We start from the raw sequence: 12,840 nt of genomic DNA on the forward strand, positions 1-12,840 counted from the left end.
AGCCAAATTAGTTACTAAGTTATCTTATCATTCCTTGATATCCTAAGAAATTGCAAAGTATAAAGTAAATAGTGATAGATTTATGTGTTAGCCCAATTAAAAGCATCAGACCTGGAATATCCAACTGAAGTATGAAATAAATCAATGCTTAAGTGCTATTGAAATGTAAAAATCAAGAAAAATATATCAATCAAAGCAGATTTTAGACGAATTTCCTTGTGAATTGGGTTAAATTCCTTCAGGTTAAAGATCTAATCATTCTGAGCAGAATCAATGTTTGAATTTTTCTGACATTGAAATTTGACATGTAAACTCGAAGAGAAATGTTGGGGGATATAATTGATTCTTTCACCATAGATTTTTCAGAGTTTCAGCCTCAAGACTTCAAATCTTGGGTCAAGGTTATTGGAGAAATTTCATATGAACTCATTCTTTATACAATTAACGTACTCGCCAGCTGTTATTTCATCAGACAATATATTCCAATCCGTTCTAAGATAGTATCATTCGTTCTTTCACTATTTTTCTCTACAATGCATCTTAACTTGCAAGCAGTGTTGTCAAATCTCCATCTTCCTGTTCTTGAACAGCAAGATTTTATCATTTTATTCCTTCCTATCTGGATACTCTTCAATTTCACACCATTCGACATCATATTCAAGATTTTCCGTCTCTTCAGACCAATATTAGGCTTCTTCGGAGGCTACGTAATTGGTCAAGCGGTTGTTAATTTTACAGACACAGCAGATAGCAAATATCCGGCCGATTTCTTCTTGATTTCCATTACAGTTATTGGATGCAGCATGGCTCAGTACTTCCTCGTCCTTCTTTACTTCAAAGCAACAAAACCAAAGGAAGCGAAGTGCTTCAACATCTTTATCATCCTCTTTGAGGTATTTGTCGCCTTCAATGCTTACTACTGGCTCACAGATTTAGGCCATATCAGCAATACTCTTTGGTTTGATAAGAAAGATGTTAAATTCTGCGTCCAAATTGCTGTTGGCGTTCTCGAATTCTTCAGATACTTAATACCAGAGTTTGTTTACGTAGCAATTTACAAATTCTTTGAAAGTATTGTTGCATTCTTTATCCCTTATTATGGAAACACATGGGTCCCATCAGAGTAATATAAATATCAACGGATTTTATTTTAATGCAGGCAGGGTAATACATTGTTAGCCAAATATTCAAATAAAAAGTGATTTTAATAAATTTCATATTTAAAATTTTGAAAACAAGACCATCGCTTGATAGATTAATAATCTCTGTTAAGAAATATAAGATAAAATTGCATCAATGGTCACTGATTGATACATTATTCCGATTTACAGTATAATCGAAAGTCACATGATATGATAAGAATTAGAAATGCTTCTTTATCCAATACATTTTATGATACCAATATTGATCAACTTATATACTCAACTTGGCTGGAACCTATCGTATTTTAAATTTTCGCATGATTTTGTCACGTAAATTTGGATTTTTGACAAAAATGTCCCGCCAAATGGAAAAAAATTTAAAGAATTCTAAGTGATTTTGACATGTAATTCGTCAGTTCATTTTTTTTATCAAGGATGTCTGAAAAGAAATTTTCTAAGATTCCAGATCCAACACCAAATGGAAAAACTTTAAGCCAGCTTTTCCAATCAAGCTCCGAATCAACCCCTACTTCCTCTCGCCAATCATCTCCATGCTATCGACCTCTTAAATCTCCAATGAGGACTCCTTTGCGCGAAGATTATCTCTCTCCAAGTATTCCAAATACTCCAATTGTCAAAGCTATTTTGGAGTCTCCAAGCGCTTTCAAAAGATTTTTTGCAAACAGTTTTGTTTCTTACTTCACTTTCTTTATGCTATTGTTTTCAATGACATTCACATATTTCCCAGCTAGAAGATATTTGGAGTCTAAGCATCAAACGATTCCAGATTTTTGCACAACTGAAAACATTACCAAATGGGATGGTGCCATTAGGGAACTTGTTGATAAGAAAATTACTGAAGCGCATACATATTATGAAAATATTCCTTTGGAAGAAATTCTCAAATGTTACGATAACTACGTTATAAAGGGAGAAAATCCAGGGGTTCTTATTTACAAGTTCTCTGACCATCAAGAGTTAATCATTGGCGTTATCTTTATGATAATTTCTCTTTCTCTTCATTTACTTGCTTTTTATGGCAACCACAAGTGGTAATTGCTATTTTTGATTTGTCTTAAATTATTATATCTTAAAAATCTTCTATATTTTTTTACCTTTCACACTCAAAATTCAAATTGAAATTAAATTCAATTAGATTATCTCTTACTCAAAAATTCGCTTGCTCATAATCTAAATAACAAAACTGTTAAAGGCTCAGATACGAAAGAAAAGAGTATAAATCAGAAATATGATAAAGTAGTCATTCTCACACGACATAATGTTAAGATGCATGTGACAAGTCCATGTTATCGTATAAATCAAATTGAATTGAAATAATATATCAGAAACTCATAAAATAAAAAAATTGTAAAGAAATAGGCACTCCATATTCGACTTCTCATCGTATCACCGAAAAAGCTTACGATCCTTCCTTCAACTTTGACCTTGGAATTTTTTGATAATTATAATCAAACATTTATTTGAGTTCTCTATATTAATTAAGGGACTTGGGGTAATTAAGGAAGGATATTCCCTTTGGTATCATAAAACACATCTAGTATTACTAATATACAAACTAATATATAAATATTCGCTGAAATTCGATTCATCAAAAGTCAGAAGGGCTTGACATGTGGCATAGATTCATTTCATTTGAAATCTATGTGATTGTGTCCTATATAAAATTAATCAATGTGGTTTCTTGATTAATTGTTGTATTTCTTCATCCGGACATAATGGCCCATCATATGGAGTTTCAACCCAAAAACAGGGTAAAGGATCTTTGCCTTGCATTGGGTTGCCTGTTTTAATATCACTGGGAGATTTAACTTTTCCAGCAGTTTCATCACTCTCGGGAATGCTCGGTGCAGAAATGCTTCTAGCAAACCTCTGAAATTGATGCTGAGAAAAGTCAATTTTTGACATCTGTAAATCATTCAAACGAAGCATTTCCTGCCTACAAGAATAATTCTTAGCCTGTTCTAGTTTTTCCATTAGAACTTCAGGGCTAGAGTTCTTTAGCCAGTTGATATTAATATCTGTTCTTGAATTCGGATGCAATGCTAGTATTACATCCAGATTCTTTACTCCGTAGGCTGAAAGAGTAAAGACATCATTGAGTAAAGTACCTTCGTAGTATAAATTAAATTCCTGATTTTTCGGAAGAGCTTTCCTAAGCGCTGAAACATGTGCATTGCTGCTTGCACCAATCTTTAGAACTATTTGCCCAGGAATATATAGGAGAATTGAAATTCTTGTGCCTTTTTTCGGCTCATTCTCAGTCATTTTGATTAAGACAAGGAGGACAATATTGTGTATTTTTGTTATTTTAGGATATATATACAATATATATGTTGTTATTTAAGATAACTTCATTTCTGGGGTAAAATCAAGAAGATTTTATTTTCAAAATCTTTTGAAATTCCAGTTCAACATTTTTAGTTGATTTTTATTCGCCAATACTCCAATGGAATATATATGCAACGGTCAGGAAAGATTTTAAATTCAGAGGTATAAAAAAAGTGAAATCTGTTCAAAAATCGAAAATTTCAATTGACGATTTAAAATTGAATAGTTTACATACTGACAGAGATCGAAAATGATGGCAAAATGATTGCAGTTGCAAAACTGAAAATTATTGGATAGAATGGTCCTAAAATCGAATAGAACTTGTCCTTTTACTAAATGACCAGCATTTAATGTTGGCCTGATGAAAATTTCAGTTGCACGCTTCTAAAAAACAAAATAAACTGATTGTCATTAGAGTTTCTTGTATAATTAAGCGATAAAGCATATAATATCACAAATATGTCTCCGATATTTACCGCTGGGAATTCAATTTTGAAACCAGCGATCAATATTGCTGGTTCGGTAATTTGTTTCATACGAAAATTATGAATTCGACAACCTTAAAGATAATTACTAAAATAATGTTCGATTCAATGTTGAATCTTATGTATTTATACTCTAAAACTTTTAGCACATAGGCATGGTTTAATTTTAATATAATTTCTATATTAATGGATGCGGTCATTCCCTTAGTGAGCAGAATTTTTCAAAATTTTCAACAAAATATGATCTATACGAAAGAAAAGGTTTATTATTATATATAAACATGAACAATAAAATTATAATATTGAAAGGCTTGGGTGATCCCATAAGATATCGACACATTTTGTGTCAAGGTTTGTAAAAGCAAGGCAAGAGCATGATGTTGCTCTAGAATTGACCACAATAGAGATAAGGAGAATAATTAAAGCTCCGCCAAGCCAGAAATAGAAGTTGGATAAAGGAGATCTGATTTCTATGAAAACTAAGACAGTTAGGAGTAATGTTGCGAACATCGGAAGTGGAGAAGCCAAGTATAGAGGTGTATCTGGTGTTGCATCGACGTTGTAAAGCTGGAAATGAGCTCTTGCAGGGAATCTCGTAACATTCTCGGTATCTTGAGCTCTTGACCATCTGCTTCTTGGTTCTCTTCTGCTGCCATGGTCAGATCCGATGGCATCTGGTTCATCTGCCCAATCAGCTCTATTCTTGAAAGGTTTTAGCTGTGGATCAACAGAAGCTGCAAATTCTGCAGCTATTTCGGGATCTGAGAAGAAAGTAAGTGCACATCCATGGCATCCTTTGAAAATTGGAGTAAGGAAGAGTAATAATAAGAGATAAAGAGCATAATATGCAAATAACGGGATAAATGGTATGTAGTACTTCTGGATCTTACCTTTTGAATAGAGAGCAAATAGAATAAGCGATGGAACAATGCCAATACTTTCAAATGTAAGAGAAACATGTTGTGATGGTCTTGATATTACACCGCAGAGAAAATCTATGAAAAATGCAACTGCAAAAGTTGTGAGAAAGCAAAATTCAACATTTTTTTCTTGAAGATTGAAAATTACAATTCCACCAATGAAAACAACTAAAGGAATGGATGTGTGAAGAAGGTATAATAGTGCAAAGCCTGTTTTCCATGTGGCTCTTTCGAATAATGCGCCGAATGAGTATAAAATTGATAATAAAAGATGAAGTACGATAACAATAATAATTGGTGTGTAAATGGCAACTGAATCGAATGGAGTATTTCCATTTGCATATGGTGGATAAAGTAAAAACTCTATTAAACCTGCAAATACGTAGCAGAAAAAGATTATAGATCGAGTTTGATGAAGTGCACATAATGGTAAGCTGTTTGACAGGAAATCAATAATTCTCTCTACATGAAAAGTATGAGAGCTTTGAAGATACTCTAAATTCATTTATTTTTTATCGTCTTTAATCGTCACTCTCATATTTATTTTGATATGGAACTAGGGCTGTACAAAATCGAGAAAAACATTGCCGTGCGGTAATATAGGGTCAAAAAAATCGCGCCTCGGCGGCTCCGCCGCCTCGGCACTATTAAGTGCGCATTATATTTAATATGTCCTTCTTTTTTTTCTTTTTTCTTCTTCTTCTTTTCCTTTCCTTCTTCCTCTCCTTCCTCTTCTTTCCTTCTCCTTCTCTTTTTACAACAACGTCGAAGATCTTCGAATTTGATTGTTGGAAAAGCATCTATTTCAGATAAAGGATGCCTTTCTCACAGTCAACATACGAGGGTCCTGGCTGAAACGTTCTCAAAAAGCCTGAGATGGTAATTCTCTGATCACTCATAGCTGGGCAGGTAGTCATTGCTGACAATACCTGTCTTTATGCATGCACGCTTTCATGTATATGGGTTTACACTATCAATTCGCAAAGTTGTTCCGAATTCTTCCAAAATGGAAGGACCCGAAACAACTTTGCTTGTTAACGATACAGACGCATTACTTTGCATTGATACTGTGCTGAGTTGTGTAGAAAGTTTGATTAGAGTTGTTTTGTTCTGGTATCTCTCATCTTCTGATGAGAGAAATCAAAGCAAAACAACTCTAATGAATTTGTTTTCACTCATTTGTATGTAGGTTTTTAGTTCGATTGGAGCTGCTTCATAATGAGATCTCTCATCAATTGATGAGGGAGATCATAACAAAGCAGCTCTAATGTATATGCTCGTATTAACCGGGTTGTAATGCGTTGTAACGTCATCTTGTAGTTCGTTTGGGGCCACTTCACATTGAGATGAGAAGAAATGATTAAAGGACTCTGAAAGGCTTTGGCCGTTGATGTTGTAATCGCATTACTTGGAACTAGCTGGATGCTAAGCTGTGTAGAATGTTCGATTAGAGCTGTTTTGATATGATTTTTCTCATCATAAGATTGGAGGAATCATAGCAAAACAACTCTAATGGGTTTACCATCATCTACTTGTATGTAGATGTTTGGGAAATTGTCTTGTTAATCGATTTTCGAGATGACTTTCAAATGCTATAATCAAATGACAAACAAGTCTAAGATTTCTCGACAATACATCAAATCATGATGTTTGTAAGTGCGATGAGATTAGAGTTTTTGAAGGAATGACAAGAGAAGTAGGGAAGCTCGGCATTCGCCGAGCAAATTAAAAATTAACGTATGGATTAAATTTTAAGAGGAATTCAATTTTAATTACGGGTTGTTCAAATATTGATTAATATAAATTTATTAATAAGAATAAACAATTTTTGTTTTTGAATTTATTCAATTTATAGCTTTACATATAGTTTCAAAATTGTACAACTATGATTATTTCAACAAAAAATATCTTACTTTTTCACTTCACTTTCACCCTCACTTTTTCCGTAATTCAAATTTCAACATTATGTATTTTAATTCCTTATAGTATTTTTAACATAATTAATCAAATAATAATTGGAAGTTCTGAACTCACTTTTTCCGTAATTCAAAATCAAAAATATGAATAATATATGTATTTATTATATACTAATGCTATTTTCAACTAGAAGTGAGGTACGGTAATCTTACGGATTCCCGTAACTCAATTTTACGAAAAAAGTGCGGTAAACTACTCAATTTACGGAAAAAGTGTCGTAAACTATTGATGTGGCGGTAAAATCACGGTAATTCACGGAAAGCTATATGCGAAAATTTGAAATTATACAAAATCGAGCGAAACACTTTTAAATAGGTTGTTCTCGTATTTCAAATACTATTCCCAGATTTATTGTCGTCAGAATATTTCCAAATTTTTGCCGATTTACAAAAAATGATTTACAAAGCATATTTTTTAATCTAAAAAAATTCCTAAAAAAAGGAACCGGTGTGCGGAAACCTCGGTAAATTACCGCGGTTCCCGTTGGGACTGCCATATATGGAACTAAATGTCCAAAAATAAAATCAGTTGAAATGGAATACTGTGAAGTCCTCGGCATTATCTCATAATATTCGAGATCGAGTTTGGAATATTTATTGTGATGTCAATTCAATGTCGTTTTATAAGCTCTCTTGCAGAGTGTCGTCGTATCAACACACACCAGACCCAGAGAAACGTTATCAAATCAAAATTAATATTGATGGAAGATTGAATATAGTGCTCAGTGTTATAAATACAAACTTTTGGGTGATTTTGAAAAGTACTTGAATAATATACTAAAAATATTATAATATCTCTGAAGTAAATTTACAAAATTTTTTAATTTTCCTAATTTTCAAGCAAATTCTAGTAAATTTTATAATAATTTATAAAAACGATATTTTTAAGTCGAATGTTTTGTTATTCCCATATGAATACTCATATACAAGCTATTGCATTTTTAATTTCAGAATTGAAATTCTTCTATTCAATTATGATAATTTTTCTGTATGTCATTTTTGGAAACAATGTTAAGCCTAAAAAACAAAGGGTATGAAGGTGTAAACTATAAATAACATAATCATAGGAAATAACAAGCACAATATAATGATTTACCATATAACGAACAATATCTGTTATAAAAAACATGTATATTTTTAGATTTTCAACAGGGATATTGAGTATGACTGATGCTTGCTAATGAAGCGTTAATAATTTATAAATTCAAGAGTATCTCATAGAGTAACTTTTATTGTGACCGTTTAGATATTATTGAAAAATGAATGAAATGCCACGGCCAACATTTAGAAAGACTTTCCGATCTGAAGCTTCCGGATTAGATTTTGGAGAGGAAACTCTGTATCTCCCAAAAAAAGTTTCTTGTGGAACACCAACTTTGCAAGATATGATGAAGGCATTTGTTCAGTATGAACAAAAAAACGAGCCAAAAAATCAATTAAATTTATTCAACGATGCTGAAGAAGCAAATGATGTAACAGAAAAACAATTATCTCCGATTTTTACAAAAAAGACAATTTCAAATAAAATAAATAACAGCAAAGGAGATTCAGATGACAGTAGTTTCTCAATAGAGTTTGATGAACTTGTTAAAAAGGCTCCAAAGTTTGATTCAACAACAGAAATTAATGATATCGGTAGCGTTTATCAGCCTAAAAGCATTTCTAAACCAGCATCAAGATACCAACCGAACCGCGTTACTTTTAATGAAAATCACTCAGCAAGCGATATAAATACTCAAAATCTCAACATTTTCTTTTCAAAACAGAAGAATATTGAATTCGATGTAACAGATGAACAACAGCCATTTCAAAGTAGTAATTTACTTTCAGTATCATCGCTCAATAAAAGAAGATTATCTCGTACAAACGTCGATACATTTTTCAAGTCAACTCATGTTATCGATCCTATTCAAGTATCCCTCCCTATCAAAGTTAATCAAGTTCCAACATCAAAATACATAAATCAACTTAAATCTATGACAGCAGAGCTTAAATCAATTACAAAAGATTTAAGGAAGGCCATTAGTGTTAAGCTAAATGAAATTGCAGATGAACCTCCTGAAATTATGCTAAAATATCCAAATTTAACAAGCGATCAGACAGCTGGCATCATTCAGAGCATTTCTACAATGAAAGAGTTCTATTCCAATGTTGCTACAGCACATTGTCTCGAAAGACTCCTTGAAGTTGACAAGACAGCTCAATCAGAAGTATTAAAACTTTCAAATGTAGTTAATCCTCTTAAAGCAACAATAGGAAAGGCCCAAAATCAATTAGGAACTAAAAGATTTACTCGTGATGATGTTCTGAAGATTTGCAACGATATAGAAAATCAAAAGAATCAAAAAAGTGACGAAGAATACAAAATCCTTTATAATTTACTTGTTTCTTCGATTCCATTTAAAGTTAACAGTATCTTTACAAAGAGAGACACTCCTTCTGTAACGATAACAAATGGTTCTAAAGTAGAAAGAACAAATTCGACTTCGGCAAATGATTTTTATACTGATATATCAATTGCAAACAGAAACATGAAATTGATTACAGAAATTCGTGAAATAACAAAGATGGTTCCACATGTTATATTTGATGGAAGGTCTCTTACTTTTCTTATATCAAGTGATAGAAAGAAACTGAGATTTGCTGTTAATTTGAGAATTCCTGATCAATATCCTTGGATGAAGTTGATATTGGTTGCTGTTAGAGCTGATTTTGGTGTTACTGAGAATGATGGGAGGAATTACATTGCTAATGTTTTAGGTCAGATTCAACTTGGCCCGAAGCAAATTAAAAGATTTGTTGATACATTAATTAATAAGTATTGTTAATAAAGAATTATGTTGTTTATTTCGTAATATAAACCTTTTTTCAAACATTTTGTCTAACAATACTCTTCAAACTTAGTAAATATTTCAATTATTAGTCTATTTATGTTAATTAAAGAAGTTGTAAATATTTTTGCATAGAAATACATTATATAAGAGTGATGGCATGCTTTTCTTCTTAGATGGGATAGTTTATAACAGGCATAGATTAAAATGGACATATATCAAGAGAACAGACATATCTCATTAAGACAGATAAATTTAGGCTGTTTGGCACTTGCTTTATAAGAAGAAATTGACAACAGAATTCTGTGTAAAGATTAATAATGCAAGTTTGAGAAATTTCATATGGATAAAAGTGTATACAAGGAAAAGACAAAGATAATTGCATAAGATGATTTGATTAACAACACTTTTAATTTGTAATAAGTTCAGTTGATTTTCAAATTTCGATTAAAACGGTTTTTCGGCAGAATTCCAATTCAAAAAATTATTGATTTCCGACCGAAATGGTGCCACAAGTAATGTTTGATTTTTCAATATCTAATTTTGTGAAGAAATGTGGTCATATGAATTTTCTCATGTCACTTTTCGTATCGGTCGTATATTTTTTTTCCTGGTCATGTCGCAAGTTAGAATTCCAGCCGAATTCAAGCGCCGCTCCACAATTGAGGCAGTCGCTGCTTGGTGTGATACAAAGGTTGAGTTCGTTGAGGATGCTTCTCTCGCTCAGCCACAATTGACAATTGGCGGAATCAATGCAATTGGTGTTCCAGCCATTGCTTCAATCCTTGTTCGCAATTCAAAAGTTGCCGAGAACTTCAATGTTGTTGCTCTTGGAGATGGCAATGCTAAGGATGCTGCTCTAATTGCTCAATATGTTGATTTTGCCGAAGCTGCTGCTACAGAAACATCAGGCCAACCAATGCAAGGCACAGTTGGCAGCATTTCCCTCCATCTTAAGGGCCGCCATTTCGTTGCTACAGATAAACTCTCCGTTGCTGATATTCTTATGTACTGCGCTGTCTACGACTACGTAAGCAAGATGCCAAACAAGGAGCAAACCGCTCTTGGCGACATCTGCCGCTGGTTCGACAGTGTTCAGAAGGCATTCAAGACACCATTACCAGTTGTTGAACTCAAGGTCCAACAGCACCACGAGAAGAAGCCACAGAACAAGGGCGAGCACCCACAGAACCAGGAAAAGAAAGAAAAGAAGGAAAAGAAGCCAAAGGAGCCAAAACCAGCCAAAGCTCCAGAAGCACCAAAGGAAACCTTCGATTCTGCTTCATACCTCGATATCCGTGTCGGTAAGATTGTTAAGATCGAACCACATCCAGGCGCTGATACACTTTACTCCGAAGAAATCGATATCGGCAATGGCGAAATCAAGAAAGTTATTACAGGCGTCAGAAACTACGTCCCAATTGAACAGATGCAGGATCGCCACGTTGTTGTCTTCTGCAACATCAAGCCATCCAAGATCCGTGGTCTTCCATCAGAAGGCATGGTCTTCGCTGCCTCCAACGCTGACCACACAGTTGTCCAGCTCTTAGACCCACCAGCTGATACACCAATCGGCACAAGAGTTCTTTTCGGCGATTTCTGCAAGACAGAGCCAGTTGCTTGCGATAAGAAGGGCAACCTTTGGAAGGACTGCTGCGAACACTGCACAATCGATGCTGATGGTTTCGCTTGCTACAAGGGCCAGCACCTCACTGTCCCACAGGGTAAGATCACTGTCCCAACCCTCAGATCTTGCGAGTTCCACTAAATTACAATAAATTATACATAAAATAATGCCTTTTTAGAAATTGTAGTTTTATTGGAGTTAAATGTTAGGCTTACACACATTTATAATATGGTCTACAGCTATTTTGGACAGTACCAGCTATTCTCTAATTCAGCTTAAAACAAATATATACAGGTTATTATTTTTATTTCAAGATTTAAGGGTGCACTTACGCCCCTATGACACGGGTCTCAATTCAGATGTTTAAGGTTAATTTTGAATGACGCTTCACGCCAGTTGTCAAAAATTTGAATTAAAGTCAGATGGGCATAAGTGCAGCCTTAAGATTTATAAATTTATATGAGCTCTTCGAACAGGCAATTTAAGCATGATTAGAGGCTATTATACTTACAATTGCTTGCCCAACTTAAATAAGCTCTCAATTTTAATAATTTTCTCTCAATCTCAGAAAAGGAACAATTCAAAAATTGATAGGTGCATCTTATGCAAAGATATGGACACCAATCTTAGTTTTGAAAGTTTCATAGGCGCACCTATCAATTAATGTACAGAGCTGTCAATATTCAGAATTCAAATCAAATTTCACGATTAATTAAAAAGTTATTTATTCAACACATATAATTAATTAACAAATTCAATCAATGACGACGTGGGAATTTGCGAGAGAAGTATTCAGTGCATTTTGTTTTTTCAACTGATTTGGCAATTGCAAATTCTGCTTGGCAATTACCAGTTGAAAAATGAATCAAATTGTTAGTAAATAGTTCTCTTGTATTAGTAGGTTCTACATTTCTTTTAAATGTTGATGAAATCGAATTGTCAATGTAACAACTATCAACTGTTAATTGATCATCATAATAGTTATATATCAAATATGAACCTTGAGGAACAGTGTTGTTAATAAAAGAACAACTTTTTATAGTAAGAGAATTACTAGAATGGTAAATAATTCCTAATGCTGATTTTGTTATGGTATTATTTATAATATTACATGAATCAATCAACGCGTTATTCCAAATACGTAAATGTATACCAATACTATTTGTAGCTAAATTATTAACAATAGTTGTGTAGTTAAATGTTGTTGTGTATTTATAAGTTGGTTTAGAAGTAAAATGTCCAACATTTTTTTCGGTTGTTTTACATGATGAGATATTTGTTGATGAAACTAAGATATTATCATTTTCTGTCCAAAATGTATAACTACCAACACTTTCATTTCCTAAATCGAAAACAGAACTTTCAAGAATAAAGTTTAAGTTATCTGTGTCAACAACTGTATATGAAAATTGGCCATAGTTAGAGCTTTGACATTTTGTACAACAGAACTTTCGTTGAACAATAGAACTATCGCTGCCAATTTGGTAGTTAATGCAACTTCCTTGCTCTG

At 33.3% G+C, this 12,840-nt stretch overlaps 6 protein-coding genes across 6 annotated transcripts, besides 4 other annotated features; 4 read left to right on the top strand and 2 right to left on the bottom strand.

Moving 5' to 3' along the window:
• Positions 1 to 323: 323 nt before the first annotated feature.
• TVAGG3_0149040 (uncharacterized protein) lies at positions 324 to 1,127 on the top strand (the record flags this gene model as incomplete). The annotated part of the gene is made up of 1 exon (XM_001313018.1): positions 324 to 1,127. One exon carries the CDS (start codon positions 324 to 326, stop codon positions 1,125 to 1,127), a length of 804 nt encoding a protein of 267 aa, XP_001313019.1.
• A 450-nt stretch (positions 1,128 to 1,577) lies between these two features.
• On the top strand, positions 1,578 to 2,198 carry TVAGG3_0149050 (uncharacterized protein; the record flags this gene model as incomplete). Its single annotated transcript, XM_001313019.1, has 1 exon — positions 1,578 to 2,198. The coding sequence occupies one exon, from the start codon at positions 1,578 to 1,580 to the stop codon at positions 2,196 to 2,198; it is 621 nt and encodes a 206-aa protein (XP_001313020.1).
• Positions 2,199 to 2,375: 177 nt separating this feature from the next.
• TVAGG3_0149060 (ubiquitin-like family) lies at positions 2,376 to 3,428 on the bottom strand (the record flags this gene model as incomplete). The annotated part of the gene is made up of 1 exon (XM_001313020.1): positions 2,832 to 3,428. One exon carries the CDS (start codon positions 3,426 to 3,428, stop codon positions 2,832 to 2,834), a length of 597 nt encoding a protein of 198 aa, XP_001313021.1.
• A 789-nt stretch (positions 3,429 to 4,217) lies between these two features.
• Positions 4,218 to 5,401, bottom strand: TVAGG3_0149070 (uncharacterized protein; the record flags this gene model as incomplete). Its single annotated transcript, XM_001313021.1, has 1 exon — positions 4,271 to 5,401. The coding sequence occupies one exon, from the start codon at positions 5,399 to 5,401 to the stop codon at positions 4,271 to 4,273; it is 1,131 nt and encodes a 376-aa protein (XP_001313022.1).
• Positions 5,402 to 5,453: 52 nt separating this feature from the next.
• Positions 5,454 to 7,370: a mobile genetic element.
• Positions 5,984 to 6,244: a mobile genetic element.
• Positions 6,575 to 6,648: a mobile genetic element.
• A 755-nt stretch (positions 7,371 to 8,125) lies between the features above and the next one.
• On the top strand, positions 8,126 to 10,149 carry TVAGG3_0149110 (uncharacterized protein; the record flags this gene model as incomplete). Its single annotated transcript, XM_001313022.2, has 1 exon — positions 8,132 to 9,700. One exon carries the CDS (start codon positions 8,132 to 8,134, stop codon positions 9,698 to 9,700), a length of 1,569 nt encoding a protein of 522 aa, XP_001313023.1.
• Positions 10,150 to 10,287: 138 nt separating this feature from the next.
• On the top strand, positions 10,288 to 11,607 carry TVAGG3_0149120 (tRNA binding; the record flags this gene model as incomplete). Its single annotated transcript, XM_001313023.2, has 1 exon — positions 10,320 to 11,471. One exon carries the CDS (start codon positions 10,320 to 10,322, stop codon positions 11,469 to 11,471), a length of 1,152 nt encoding a protein of 383 aa, XP_001313024.1.
• A 40-nt stretch (positions 11,608 to 11,647) lies between these two features.
• Positions 11,648 to 11,774: a mobile genetic element.
• Positions 11,775 to 12,840: the final 1,066 nt, after the last annotated feature.

This window comes from Trichomonas vaginalis, chromosome IV (genome assembly GCF_026262505.1).
Source record: "Trichomonas vaginalis G3 chromosome IV, whole genome shotgun sequence".
NCBI lineage: Eukaryota > Parabasalia > Trichomonadida > Trichomonadidae > Trichomonas > Trichomonas vaginalis.